General features: G+C 38.2%; 1 protein-coding gene across 1 annotated transcript; it reads left to right on the top strand.

Annotated features, from left to right (window-relative positions):
- The first annotated feature begins 2462 nt into the window (after positions 1–2462).
- man2c1 (mannosidase, alpha, class 2C, member 1) lies at positions 2463–15359 on the top strand. Its single transcript, XM_079603804.1, has 26 exons — positions 2463–2690; positions 2940–3065; positions 3137–3260; positions 3343–3413; positions 3491–3668; positions 4358–4547; positions 7176–7282; positions 7531–7641; positions 8406–8498; positions 9447–9563; positions 9651–9746; positions 9833–9978; positions 10155–10278; positions 10738–10859; positions 10979–11064; positions 12317–12478; positions 12639–12715; positions 12803–12897; positions 12988–13092; positions 13212–13368; positions 13474–13617; positions 14257–14366; positions 14457–14536; positions 14663–14802; positions 14894–14997; positions 15074–15359. The coding sequence occupies exons 1-26, from the start codon at positions 2590–2592 to the stop codon at positions 15186–15188; spliced, it is 3081 nt and encodes a 1026-aa protein (XP_079459930.1). The 5' UTR covers positions 2463–2589; the 3' UTR covers positions 15189–15359.
- Positions 15360–15364: the final 5 nt, after the last annotated feature.

Below are 15364 nucleotides of genomic sequence, written 5' to 3'. Positions count from 1 at the left end.
TAAAAATGCAGTTTTTATATTATAGTGTGGACTGTGAAAACTGAGGTTTTTGAAAACGATGACATGTTTTGTCATGCGATGCATATTGTATCGATGTACAGTATGACATTTATACCGGTCACTTTCACAGTGTTGCTAAAAATGTTATTAAATGTTACTTTGTACAATCTTCTTATTACATTCCTGTGAAGGTGACAGAAAATATACTTTCGACGTTTCAGTGTGGACAAGAAACTTTTGGAAAATGCTTAAAACCCCCAGTGTTGACAGAGCATTTTGAAATGAAAACGCTGTATATGGATTAATGTAGATGTAGCCTAAAGATAATTGATGTCAAATACCTCTTTAAAAATACAGTCCACACTACAACACAAAAATGGCGTTTTCAAAATGACCCACTTTAGTGTCTTCGAAAAGCTCAGTTTTCACAGGACAAAAGCACTGTCTCAATGTGGATTGAAGGCCAAAACATAGGGTACGTTTACACGACAACGTTGTACTAAAAACTGAAAAGTATTTTCTTTGTGTTTTTGAAAAGTTTAAAACGTTGCCAAAACGATCTCGGTTCACACGTATCTGCGAGGCCGACTAAAAACGCTGTATTATTCATGCCAGACCAGTAGTTGGCGATGGCACAATGTAAAGGGAAAACTACATGTCTCTAAACTGAACACGTAATGTGGATGTCCATGACGTCACCGTTTTCACAAATTTGCGTTTTTGTTTTTTACACTGAGACGTTTTCGTTTTAAAAAGTTTGCATTTTCAGGCCCCCAAAGCGGCGTTTTCATGTAAATGAACGGCCAAAACGCATAAAAAGTTACAATTTTAGTTAAAAACTGTGTCATGTAGACGCACACGCCCAATAGAGAAAAAGATGAATGCATTTTCAAATGTATCTGGATTCGTGTAGATGTAGCCTGAGTCGACTCATAATATTCAATAATTATCATATTGATTAAAATATGACTTTGGAAATCTTTGAAACTGTGATTTCTGTAGGACACTAAGCAAATAAAGTCCATATTTCCATAATTCAGTGGGATTTGAATCTGGAAATAGACTGTCCTCTGATGGAAAATGTGAAAAGAAAGGCGAAAGAATGTAATTTTGATTTATTGTATGTGGGTTAGTTGTGTGCACATAGTTGTGATGAACAGTGTGAATTTTGAGGTGTTACTTTTCATTGTATTTTTCCTTATTTGTCTTAAGTGTCTTAAAGTGTTTTGATATTGTGAACTAAAGTGTTGTGATGTTTTTTGTGTTGCTAATAGGAATTGACCCAATAAAAAAAGAAATCTATATTTTTTGCATTATTTATATTATTTTAATATAAAATTTAGTATTTTTATAATGCAAATTGTTGTGTGTACACCTTTAATCTTTTATTACTACTATTATATGAAATATGAAGTACTTCATTTTGACTTCAAATATTAAAAATCTCCTCAGGATAACATAATCTTAGTTTTACATCTAAGGCGTTCGACTCCAAAGCATCTAATGATCTTATTCTTATGTCAGAAATTAACTGATTGTAGCTCTAAAACCTAAATAATTGCATAGTTATCCATATAATAGTCTCTTAAACAATAAGTCTACACAAGATTTGCTAGATCGTTAATAACACCTGCTATAAACCTCAATCACAGAAGAGAATAATAATTATTAATTAGCCTATGTTATTAATATTATTTCATATTATTATTATACTAATATAATTTCAAAAATATTCATATATCAAAAACAATAATACAAATTAGAAATACATAAAAACATTTGGACAATAAAAACATTGTGATATTTACCTTGTCTTTGTTCTATTCTCACATCACATCTCTTATTTCATCTCAAGCTCTTCACTGTTGTCTCCTTGGCAAACATGCCACAGATAGATTTTTTTATTTATTATTTATTTATTCTGCTGAACACAAAGAAAGATATTTTGAAGAATGTCAGTAACCAAACAGTAGTCTGTACCCATTGACTTCCATAGTATTTTTTTTTCCTACTATGGAAGTCAATGGGTACAGACTACTGTTTGGTTACTGACATTCTTCAAAATATCTTTCTTTGTGTTCAGCAGAAGAAATAAATTAATACAGGTTTGAAACAACTTGAGGGTGAGTAAATGATGACAGAATTTTAATTTTAAAGTGAACTATCCCTTTAAGTTTAATGTTAAATGTCCAAATATTTCAGTTAGCCTATTAAAAGAATGTAATAATTGCTATATTATTAACTTAATAGGCTATATTATTAGATTATTATTGTAACTAACAGTTTATGTGATAGAAATTACTTTCAATTTGATTTATTATGCACTATTAAGCTATACATATTTTAAATTAATATCGTTCGTATGTACAAGTATAATCAATAACAGATTGTTGAGAGGGGACTCGATTTTTATTTTTCATGACACCGGCCATGCTTATATTTTTGGAAACACATGGTGCAATGGCGTCCTCTAGTGTTTATCACGGCATTTACAGATGATTGTTATTGTCAAAGTACTTCCGGGTGTTGCTAATACAGAGACGCGTCTGGAGCTGATCTGTTCATTCATGATTATATTAGTTTTTAATCATGTACCACCAACCCGTACTGAAAAACAGACGGACTCTACTGGAGCGAGCGGAGAAGTTTATCTCCGATATATATTTCACAGACTGCAATCTCAGAGGAAGGTAAGTTAAGCCAATGAACTTCTGCACACTGTTCTTCTAATAATGTCTGATGTTTAATTATTAGTGTTCATGCAAATTCACTTATCAGTTTTAATGATAAACGAACTATTCGTACTTAATATGTCTTTAAATAATGAATATTTGTATTTTTTCCCCTTGTAAACAAGTTATTGAAGGTTAATGAAAGACCTTTGACCTTGTTTGGTAGTTTGTTATGAGCAGTGATGTAAACTCTCTCATTCACTGCAGACTGTTTGGAGACACTCATCCACTTGAGTCCATCACTGCGTTCCTGTCGGAGAAGAGAATTCCTTATTCTGAGGCCATCCAGCAAAACTTTCAGCCTTGTAGCGTTGGTGATACATTCGGACCCACGTAAGTCGTGTAAATGTTTACTGTCCAACAAACTTTACAGCACTAGTGTATTGACTAAAAATGTTTGGCAGATGGTGGACGTGCTGGTTCAAAGTGGTCTTGAAGATCCCAGAGGCCTGGAGAGAGAAGGAGGTCCATTTGAGATGGGAGAGCGATGGAGAGGGAATGGTGTGGCGGGATCACCAACCAGTTCAGGTGTGGAAACCCAAGACCAGATCACGATCTCATGAATGACACTTAACATTTAAGAGTTCACGCATTGTGAATTATTTTTCAGGGTTTGACCAAAGAAGGTGAGAAGACCAGCTATATTCTGACCGAGTGCTTGAAGGACAGTGAACCTCATGGGTTAGTGGAAATCTAAAGTCTGACTCTACACTGATATACATTTGCTTCCATTTTCATGTTTTAATCTCATATTTCAGCATTACCATATACGTGGAACTTGCATGTAATGGACTTTTTGGAGCTGGACAAGGTTCCATGATTGCCGCCCCCGACCCAAAGAGGAAGTTCACTCTCCAGAAGGCCGAGCTTGTTGTTTTCAATCAAGATGTTAGGGAGCTTCTCACCGACTTTGAGATGCTTGTGGACATTGTCAAGGTATTGTCACATTGAACTGTGATGTTAAAGGTAGGGTAGGCAAGGTTTGGAGCGGCTAGCAATAGCGAGCTAGCTTTGAAAGCATGAGATCCCTCCAAAGCCACGCCGCCTTCAAAACACAAGAACGAATACAGCAGAGTTTGCAAAGCGTCACGAGACGAGAGACTGCGTTAAACTACCTCATGTCTCAAACCACATAACATTACAATAATAATGAACATAAACAACTTAAAGAGCTCTGACCTGTACCACCTGACTGCTGCAGATTCATTCGGCGTTGATAGTGTTGACATTGAAACGCATACATTTCGAGTCACTAACCACTCCGAGTATAACGTCACGGGTTTCCTACTACCAAATTACAGTACCGGTAGTTATTTTGTGAACGCAGCATAAGGTCTTTGTTTTGGTTCAGGAGGAACTGTAAAAAGTTGCTGCTGTTTTGGTTGCGGTGCCGAATGCAATGATCGGACGTACATTTTATGGTCCTATGCCTTCCACAGACGTTATATATATACACATATACATTTAGACCGCTTTACTTAGTGATCGCTATCAGGATGTGAAGAGACTTTCAACCAGCAAAACAAAAAATGTTTCTGGAACCAATCGCCTACCCTGCCTTTAAAGTGAACAGTAGAACTAAAATGTAAAAATTCCCGGTCAAATTTTGTTTGCTATGTTTGCAGTTACTAGGAGAGGGAGAACAGCGTGGATTCCAGGCCTTGTTTACAGCCAATGAGATGGTGAATCTGTGCGATCCAGCCAATCCTAGTTCATTCGCTGCTGCTCGAAGTCTGGCCCAGAAGTTTTTTGCCCAGAAAAATGGGGAAAGCCAACATGTGGTTCATGCCATGGGCCACTGCCATATTGACTCGGGTAATTATTACTTCACTTTGTTATTTTTTTTATTTTTATTATGACACTTTTGGCAGGTGGAAATATACAATAATGTTTAAAAGTTTTTATTTTTGAAAGCAATTATCACTTTATTCAGCAGGTACACATTACATTGATCAAAACTCAGATTATAGACTTTTACATTGTTAAAATATATATATATTTTAAATAAATGCTGTTTTTTTCTATTCATCAAAGAATAAAAAAATTTTTTGCCTCCATAAAAATATTAAGCAGCACAACTGTTTTTAACATTGATAGCATATTAGAATGATTTCTGAAGGATCACGTGACCATGGGCGTCAGTTTGGTTTGAAATGTGCTGGGGACAGAGACGCATTCGGAAGTGCATTTTCAGAAGTGCTGGGTACAATGACGCATTCATTTTTTTTTATCTTTCGCTTAGGTCATGTTTTGAAAGACGATGTCCTGAAGCTACTAATGTAAGCTCTGCAAGCTACTATGCAGTGGCGGCGTTTCACAAAAACCTAGTATGGCATTCCGTCTGGCAGAAGCGGCAATTGCCTGGGACCCCGCATTTTAAGGGGCCCCCCGAGGGCTGATCACTTAAACAACCAGAAATATTAATATAAAGACGCAGCAACATCAGTGGGGCCCCTCGCTACTGCTTTTACCCTTTTCAAACTGGTGCAGCGCTTACTCGCGGTAGGTAGAAAATGTATGATTTGATTTGTTAAACATGAAAAGGACTTATCCATCTGGCATGGCAGCTCGCTCTAACTTTAACCTAGATAAATGTTCGCTATTAGCCTATATGGATATTAGGTGCATATCCAAAGTGTGTGTGCGGAGTGTGCGCGCACTGCATGGCAGGCGTCGGCGCGAACACTTGCATTTTCCTAGAGGAAACAACTTTAAATACTCAATCTTTTTTGAGGTCCAAAAGGAATAACGCATCAGTCGCAAGTAGCCTACTTTTATTTGGGTAAACTCACAATTACAAGAAAACGTTGTGCTTTTGTAAAATAAAATAAAACAAACAGGGCGCGCTATAGCCTAATTATCTCCATGGCGTGAACTAGCACGTCTCAATAATGAACTGAAATGCAGTGTATAGCCTCAAAAACGTGATGAATATTTCTATATAAAGCTCGAAATATCCACTTTTAAACGAAAAAATTTGAATCGAAAGCAAATACCGGCTGATTAGGCTGTAGGCCTAATCCATATAAGGTGCATTTCTATCTAAAGGCGCATCCACTTTACAGTGGAGATGTATATAGATATGTTTGGAGCCCACACTGATTTAGAAATATATATTTTATTAATAAACAATAAAAATGCCTCATTATTTTTCAGACATATATCATTTGCCTGCTTTTGCGGCAAGATTTATGCATGCGCTTGAGCGCGGATTAGGCTATATTCCTCCATACACTCATTATTTTAGCAGAAATTAATATAAACGTGAGAAAAAAATAAAACGAGCTCCACAGAACATAAAATATTAATTTTGTTAATCATTTTATTTAGTTCGCATTTATGAGGAAAAAACAACGTTATGGACGTGACCGCTCTGAAATCGGCACTAAAAGATGCTTTAAAACTTTCACAGACCTCAATCAGAAAGCACAAAGCCTTTCTTTAAAGTGAATTTCGTTTTGTATTAATTGTATCTTAATTTTAATCAATGTTTCATCAACCGATTGCCTGGATTTAATAAATAATAAGTAACGCAGATAGATAGCATATCACGACGACACGGAGGCGCCTGCGCATGAACAGGAGCTTGTCTCATAAATGAACCGAAACTCAGCACAGCCTTGCCTCATAGACCTGAGAAATATATATATATTATCTACAGAACGCTTTAAATCATACTTTTTAAACATAACAATTCAAAACGAAAGAAAACTATGTAATCCGTATGAAATGTGCATTTCTCTCTGCCGCGTTCATCGTCAACTTCATCTTTGCAGCGACACAGAAAACACTTGTTTATTAATAAAAATGTCTCCTTTCTATATTTGACATATTCAGATTACTTTTGCCAGTTCTTTGTGGCAGCTTTTAGGTGCTTTATTGGCAGCGCCACCCTTATGGTGCGTTCACACCGGACGCGAATACCGCGTCAGGCGCGAGTGATTTCAATGTTAAGTCAATGCAAAGACGCGTTACATGAACGGGTCACCACTGCATCAGCACCGAATTTCTTTTTACTTTATTTTTAAATCCCCCCAAAAATCGTGATACGAACTGAATCGTGGGTCAAAAATCGTGATACGAACCGAATCGTGGGTTTGGTGTATCGTTACAGCCCTACTAGCAACCCTAAAAAGTGGTGGGTACAAAATGACTCATGACGAAATCTGGTGGGTACGCGTCCCCCCCGTCCCCCCCGAAATCGACGCCTATGCACGTGACACTGAAGACTGGAGTAATGATGCTGAAACCAAACATTTCAAAATGTGATCAAATAGGACAGTCATGTAAAACAGTTTTTACTGTATTCGATTAATTGCAGACTTGGTGAGCAGAAGAGATTTTTCTCAAAAACATTAAACATCATACCGACCCCATACTTTTGAATGGTAGTGTCCATAGGAAATGTTAAATCTTGTTGAATGTGTTTAATCCCGTCCTCAGCTTGGTTGTGGCCGTATGAAGAGACCATCAGGAAGTGTGCTCGCAGCTGGGTCACTGTGATCAGACTGATGGAGAAGAACCCAGAGTTTGTCTTTACATGCTCCCAAGTACGTTTTTGTTACAGATTTTCATTCTTTTTAGGCACAATGAGAAGGAATTGCCTTCACTGTGGCCATCAGCCAATTGAAAATGCTTAATAAACATACTAAATGTTGGGATAGTTAAAATGTAAGCATGCAAAAAAAGTTTTTTGTAAAAAATCATTTTTAGGGTTAAGGGATAAAAAAATATAATTAGCTCAGTACAAAGCAATGGATGTCAATGAAATGATAAAACCACAGATGTGTTTGTGCAGGCACAACAGTTCCAGTGGGTGAAGAGCTGGTATCCGGGTCTGTTCTCAGAGATCAAGCGCTTTGTGCAGAAAGGCCGGTTTATTCCAGTCGGAGGCACGTGGGTAGAGATGGTAGGACACCAATTGTGTTTGTATCTTTTCTGCATAGTTTCCCCAAAAATGAAAATTCTGTTATTAATTACTCACCCTCATGTCATTCCAAACCCATCTTCTGAACACAAAATAAAGTTATTTTTGATGAAATCCGAGAGCTTTCGGTCCCCTTCATTGACAGCAACGCAATGCTCACTTTCAAGGCCCGGAAAAGGTAGTAAAGACATTGTTAAAATAGTCCATGTGACTCCAGTGGTTCAACCTTAATGTAATGAAGCGATGAGAATACATTTTGTGCACAAAAGAACAAAAATTACTACTTTATTCAACAATTTTCTCTCTTCCGTGTCATTCTCCGACGCGGTTAACGTGAGCACCACGACACATGCGTGTGATGCTGACGCAGGAGCCGGCCAATACCGTTTTTACAACGTGAACAGCGTCAAAGAGAAGAAATTTGTCATTGTTTTTGTTGTTTTTTTAGCACTAAAAGTATTCTCGTAGCTTCATTACATTAAGGTTGAACCACTGGAGTCACATTGACTATTTTAACTATGTCTTTACTACCTTTCTGAGCCTTGAAAATGGGAACAACGTTGCAGTCTATAGGGGAGTCAGAAAGCTCTCTGATTTCATCAAAAATATCTTAATTTGTGTTCCGAAGATAAACAAAGGTCTCACGAGTTTGGAACGACACGAGGGTGAGTAAATAATGACAGAAACTTCATTTTGGGGTGAACTAACCCTTGAACAAGCTTATTTGGTCTTTGTCTTTGTATCAGGATGGAAACTTGCCATCTGGGGAGTCCATGGTCAGACATTTTCTACACGGCCAGAACTTCTTCAAGGATGAATTTGGACTTTACTGTAAAGAGGTACTTCTGTTTGTCTAAAAACAAATGGGTACATTCAGTCCCATAACAATACAGTTTACATTTAGGCTTTTTTAACATCATTATCAGTGTTGAATTTGATGCAGTAACTCATGGTCAACCAGGTCTTGAAATCTTTGAAATTTGCTGGGAAAGAACCGATTAAGAAAGAAAAACAGTGCATATCTTCTCTCCTCGAAGGCTGAGGAGGCCATGAGAACCTGAAAGGAGGGCACATGAGGTTGTATATCTGTCAGACACAACCTTGAGATTAGATAAAGTAACAGAGTACAACGACAAGAAATTCATCTTAATTAACCAAACCTTTTAAAAGTGGTCCTGTCATGAGAAATCAAATTTTCCTTAAACTTTGTACCATTAAAACATCCTGCAAGTGTCATAGCTTAAAATGTCTTTCACATGGGAAAATATGTGCAAAGACATTTGCATATGACTCCCTCCAGAACAAGACATTGACAAATAGTTATGCATCATCACACCATAAGCATAAGCTACTGGCGCTCAGTCGCTTAACGGCGGATACCCGTCTATCCATCTTTTTCTTAATGAGCCTACTGCGTTTTTAGATTATGGGAAGCACTTCCGGTTTGGGGAAGTTCCATTCAAAAAGACTGAGACAAATCATTTCAACTCATTAGGTTGTGCCACAAATAATCCTTATCCGTCAGTTTGACTGAATGTGCTGAAAAAAATGTCCTTTATATTCTATTATCAGACGTCAGGAGATTAGTAAATAATAAATAAAGCGAACCTTTTGCTAATTGTTTACAGTTTAACGGAAGTTACTCCCATAATTTGTGCAAAGCATCATGGGGCTTAGGAAAAAGGTGGATACCAGACGCGAGCATTATGTTGCAGACAATAAAAACAAGTATTTCCTAGGACTTAATGTGCATAAAACTATATAATAATTTACTGTACCTCGCACAGTTCTGGCTGCCAGACACCTTTGGCTACTCCGCACAGCTGCCTCAGATCATGAAAGGAAGTGGAATCTCTCGCTTCCTTACTCAAAAGCTGAGCTGGAACCTTGTTAACACATTTCCGGTGGGTGCCAATCACATCTGTACATATGAAAACCCTTATTATGGTTGTTTGTGATGTTCTAAATCACATGATTCCTCTTTCCACCAGCATAACACATTCTTTTGGGAAGGTATTGATGGGACACCGGTTCTCACTCATTTTCCTCCGGGTAACTCCTATGAGATGAAGGGTAAAGTGGAAGATGTAAGTTTTTCATCATGTGACGTATAATTTGCGAGCTTCCTCTAATGAAGGGCCAGCTCATTTATCCTTCCTTTGACTCAACACAGCTGATTAACACGGTGAAGAACAATAAAGACAAGGGACGAGCTAATCACAGCGCAGCCCTGTTTGGTTTCGGCGACGGTGGCGGTGGCCCAACACAGCTTATGATTGACCGCCTACAACGTGTCCGGGACACTGATTGTCTGCCTAAGTCAGTTTCCTTTTCATCGGTCTGAGGGTGTAACACATTTCCTGTTATTTATACAGACTATTTAAAAATATATACCTTATAATGTACTTCCCTGTGATGCATTCATGACGTTATTCAAAAATTCTTACCAGAATAAGCCGTCCTTCAGTTTGATGTGAGATTTAATTGTTATCCAGGGTTCAGATGTCAAGTCCTGACGTCCTGTTCTCTCAGCTGGAATCGGACTCATCCCTTCTGTGCACATGGGTTGGCGAGCTCTTCCTTGAGCTACATAATGGCACTTACACCACACAAGCAAAGGTGTGTGTCCATCTTCCAATCCCACAAATAGTGCTCTTCCCAACTGCGTTCATTTTCATTGTTGATTTGATAAAGATGCATAAAACGCGTCAACTTTTTTTGATAGTCAAGATTTTGTATTAAAAACAGTTTTGTTTTACTTTCTATTATCTCTCTGTCATAAGAGGAAAACTGACTGATTTTGGTTACTGTACCTTTAAGACTGTGTAAATGACTTGTGTTATGATTGGCTAACCTCCACTTACTGATGTAGCTCACAACATTATTCATCGGGAGGTCTGCTGAATACTTACATAGGCATTGATGTGTAAGGGAGTTGTCATTTGTTTATATGCCAATTGTTCCGACATTAGACTGTCAGTTTCTGATTGACCAGCTTGTTTTTTTATTTATGTTTATTTAGTCAACTTGGATGGGAAGGCCCCCTTTAATTTGTCTTTTTTTTTTTTTTTTTTTTAGATAAAATTGGGAAACCGCCAATGTGAAGTTCTGCTTCATGATGTTGAGGTGGCTAGCTGTCTGGCCTTGTGTAAAAGAGATAGCTTCAAATATCCAGCATGCAAACTTCAAGAACTGTGGAGGCAAGTGCTCAAGCATTGAATATTCTGATAAGATAAGCCTTTGGAGAAATTCGTCTTATCGGCTGATGATAAGAGCATAGCTGAAATCTCAAGTAGCTCTCTGCATGTCTTTTTTTTAGATTGCTTCTACTCAATCAGTTCCATGATGTGATTCCTGGCAGCTGTATTGAAATGGTTGTTGAGGATGCTTTACAGTACTATGACGGTAAACCATCTGCATATTTTATAGAGACGCACGATGTTAATTTTAATGTTATCGGACCATGGCCGATATATTAAAACCGATAAATAATGGATTATTTCCTTCAGCTGAGACACTTAAGATGTGCATCATGTTCGCCGTGATTGTTTTGAATTGCTTGAAATATGATTGGAATCACTCAGTTAATGCAACATGTGCAGTGCAAGTCCAGTGTATATAGGCTACATACAATTATAATGAGAACATCATTATATTGTGTGCTTGGTACATGCCTTTTAATAGTGAGACTTTTGTTTTTGTAATCAGACTCTCAAAAATTATATAAAAAGTGTATTAATTTAGATTTATCGGCCAATATATCGGTTATCGGCTTTCAAAGAATAATCGACGTGCAACCAAAATTTTCATCCCTAATATTTAGTTCTAAAGTTCTGTTTTAATATTACAATCAGTAATGTTAAAGAGATACTTGATAATTCTGGCATCATTTACTCAACCTCATGTTGAAGTATTAAAATATGCCATGTGAGGACATGTACTAGTTTTGATGTCAGAGATGCCAAGTACCACTAGTTCTCACAGGTCTTGTAACCACACATGCTACCTCAAATTTGAACATGCAGAAGTGTGAATGAGAGCTTTGCCAAATATGCACAAATTTCAGAAAATGACTTCAATTTCAACACACAAAGCTCTCATATAAATTTTTTGTTACTTTTGAGTTTTTTTAAAGCTAGACACACACAAGCCAACTCTGTATTATTGTCTTTTTTTCAGTGGAACACAAAATAAATATTTTCCATACAATTAAGATGAATTGGGCTTGTCTGTGTCTAGCTTTAAAAAAAACTCAAAAGTACCAAAAAATTTATATGAGAGCTTTGTGTGTTGAAGGCAGCATGTGTGGTTACAAGACCTGTGAGAACTAGTGGTACTTGGCATCTCTGACATCATGATTTACCAATGCACAAAAAAAGATGAATTGCACATCATCTCAAATTATGTTTGTCATCCTGAAATGCCTGAGCCAAAGCCCGTCATCAAAATGAGTTATAATTATTACCTCCCAGAACTCTTACAACATCCTATTATGTAAGGTTTGGAACAAAATGAGGATGAGTAAACGATGACAAATAAAAACTGATATGTACAACATGTTAACTGTTACTGTTTTTAAAGTATGACAAAGCTAACATAAGTGATATCATCTTGATGAAGATCACCATGAGCATAACCTAATGAACTTTGTTTTCAGAGATACGCACCACAGGGTCTAGACTACTTCTTGCTGCTTGTGAATCACTGGGATCCTCTCCTGACAAGGGTGTAGGATCAAGCACAGCTGTTTTGAACACTTTACCCTGGGAGAGAACTGAAGTCATATCACTGCCAGGGGAGGGCACTAAAACAAGATTAGGTACTTCCCTCTAACAAAACACCATTGTTCAGATGACCTTCTTTTGGGTAAACTCAAATATATCTTCTATTCATATCTAATGACAAGGTAAGATTTTATTAAAGTACAGTAAGGCTCATTGAAGCACATCCCCTATTATAGTTTCCACCTGTTTCCACAGCCTTGGTGAGAGTACCTAGCGTGGGCGTAGCTCAAGTTACCGAGATGGCTGAGCCTACAGTCTCCGTCACAATGATGGTACTTAATTCCCTTGGACATTTTCCATCATTTCATGATTTTCTTCATCCCACACATTTTCGTCATTCAGTGCTCTTTGTGATGCAGGTCGATGGGACCATTATGATGGAGAATGGCCTTTTGAAGGCCACAATTGACCAAACAGGTCGATTGATGTCCCTGCTTTTAGTCCAAACAAACAGGTGAGTCATAATGTAGGCCTTCAAGCAGAGTGCACAATCTTGTAGGGTTGTTTATAGAACTTACTGCAAGCAACTATGTTATGACTTCAGGGAAACCATTTCTGAGGGTGGCTTTGGAAACCAGTTTTCTTTGTTCGATGATGTGCCTCTGTATTGGGACGCTTGGGATGTGATGGACTACCACCTTCAGACAAGGTGAGCATGTTTCTTGTCACATCAGTGGGTGGGATCGGATTCGTATGAACCCAGCTTTGAACTCCGTGTGAACCCAAGTTAATGTCATAACCTTGATGGCAATAAATGTACTTTCCCAGGAAGCCTGTAATTGAGCTTGTCGAGCCGGCCAAGGTAGTGAGATCTGGGGGGGTTCAGGGCAGCGTCTCCTTTTCGCTAAGGATCAGCGGAAACAGCACTATAAGACAGGAGATTATTCTGGATGCTTGCTGCCCCTATATTAAATTCAATACGGAGGTGAGGAATGATGAATTACAACTAAGTTTGTCATCTTATGCTTGATATTTAATCACCCAGCTGTTCAAGAAACTCTGTAAAGCGTAATGGATGTCTTGTTTCCAGGTGGACTGGGAAGAGGCACATAAGTTTCTGAAGGTGGAGTTCCCCGTGCAGGTGCGCAGCCCAAACGCTACCTATGAGATCCAATTCGGGCACTTGCAGAGGCCCACTCATAGAAACACCTCCTGGGACTGGGCTCGCTTTGAGGTACTGCAAACTTAGTTTATTTTCTGGTCATTGAAGTATAGCCCCTATCTTTCTGAATGGCCAAAAACTGGTCCTATTCTAAATATTGCATTTAATCCTAGCAGTCTTCCTCAAGAGTCCACTTTCTGGTGACATTGCAGTAGTAGATTGTCGAATAGTAGTCTGCCAGGGACAGTGGCCCTCCAGGACTGGAGTTGCCTATCCCTGCCTTACTTGTTGGCCTTGTGGACTTGTGTGAGAATAGGCTACAAGATGCCCAAGTCCACGTCAAATACTTTATTTGGGACTCTATTTGCCAAGTGTACATTTCAGTAACCTGTTCAAGCACCAATAAAATCGACCAAAAATGATTCAAGGTAAACCTTGAATCTTTAGCTCAAATCAGGCTAAAAACTGCCTTTTTCTGGTTTATTCGATGAAAGGACTTGCACGTTCAAAACCAAAAGGACCATGTCTTTCCCAATGGGATGACTGGTTCTTTTAATTTGAAGCTAGGCCTTCGCTTCCTACAACCCGCCTTTTGAACGCTGCAATTTCTCCCATGGGTTTCTCAGCAGCTGCCATCTCTCCTCTTTATAATGTCTGTGGTTTAATGTTCTCTTGGAGAATATTACGTTATTTCTATGATTTATTTAATAGGTGTGGGGACACAAATGGGCTGATCTGTCTGAGCATGGCTTTGGCGTGGCTCTTCTTAATGACTCCAAATACGGCTACTCGGTCCATGAAAACATCATGACCTTGTCCCTGTAAGCTACCCATCCAGAATGAACAAACATGGCAGTACAGACAGGTCATGAAGATGTTTTGCTAACACCACTGTTTTTTTTTTACCACAGATTACGGGCTCCAAAAGCGCCAGATGCCAATGCAGATATGGGCCGTCATAATTTTACCTACGCATTGATGCCACATACAGGTTGGTACATCTCAAATCTAAACTATTAGTCTATTATTATAACTACTATCTATTATTATAACTACTAGTCTGCTATTAAACTAAGTCATTTCCAGACAACCATTAATGAAATCATTGTCTGAAAAGGCCCCTTCCAGGAAGCTTCAGTTATCCAGTATGCCTACAACCTGAACTTCCCGCTCCGTGTCTATCATGGTGCCATTTCTGAACCCTTGAGTGCGTTCTCTGTAAATTCGCCCGCTGTCATCCTGGAGACCATAAAACAGGTGCCAGTTCATGAAATGACCTGACAGTAACCTTTCCTAACAGATTTTGCCCACTGCGTCAGCACGAACTCGTTTCATTTTTTTCTCACAGGCGGAAAGAAGAGAGAATGCCCTTGTTCTTCGCCTCCATGAGTCTCACGGAAGCAGTGTGACTGCGACTTTGTCAACTTCCCTTCTAGTGAAAGAAGCCTGGCAGTGAGTACACAATGAATACTAACCTTCTTTTGTTTTATTGTCAGTAACACTAACAAATAACTTACTATTTTTATAGTTGTGATCTCCTGGAGCGTCCTGATCCCAGCACTCCTGTGTCAAAGACCAGCTCTGGTATATCTTTAACGTTCAAACCCTTTCAGATCAGATCTCTCCTCTTAATTATAGAGTGAACCATTTAAATACTTATCGTTTATGACGGCGGTACTTAAATCCCTTGTAAGTCCCTGAGTAGCTGCCATCACTTTTGGAAAATTTACGGTTGCACACACACATTTTCACCTTTAAAAAAAAATAATTTACTTTTTTTCTATAAATAAATTTCAATGTTTGATTTACAATGTATTGT

The sequence above is a fragment of the Phoxinus phoxinus genome (genome assembly GCF_949152265.1).
Source record: "Phoxinus phoxinus genome assembly, chromosome: 25".
Lineage (NCBI taxonomy): Eukaryota > Metazoa > Chordata > Actinopteri > Cypriniformes > Leuciscidae > Phoxinus > Phoxinus phoxinus.
Note: the sequence above shows the minus strand (reverse complement) of the source record. Positions and strands in the feature narration are given on the sequence as shown.

Bases quoted from the DNA above. Each gene is read 5' to 3' on its own strand.
- man2c1 (XM_079603804.1), top strand. From the start codon at position 2,590: ATGTACCACCAACCCGTACTGAAAAACAGACGGACTCTACTGGAGCGA. The intron at 11,065-12,316 runs GTAAACCATCTG...CTTTGTTTTCAG, and splicing joins TGCTTTACAGTACTATGACG to AGATACGCACCACAGGGTCT. The intron at 14,537-14,662 runs GTTGGTACATCT...TTGTCTGAAAAG, and splicing joins CGCATTGATGCCACATACAG to GCCCCTTCCAGGAAGCTTCA.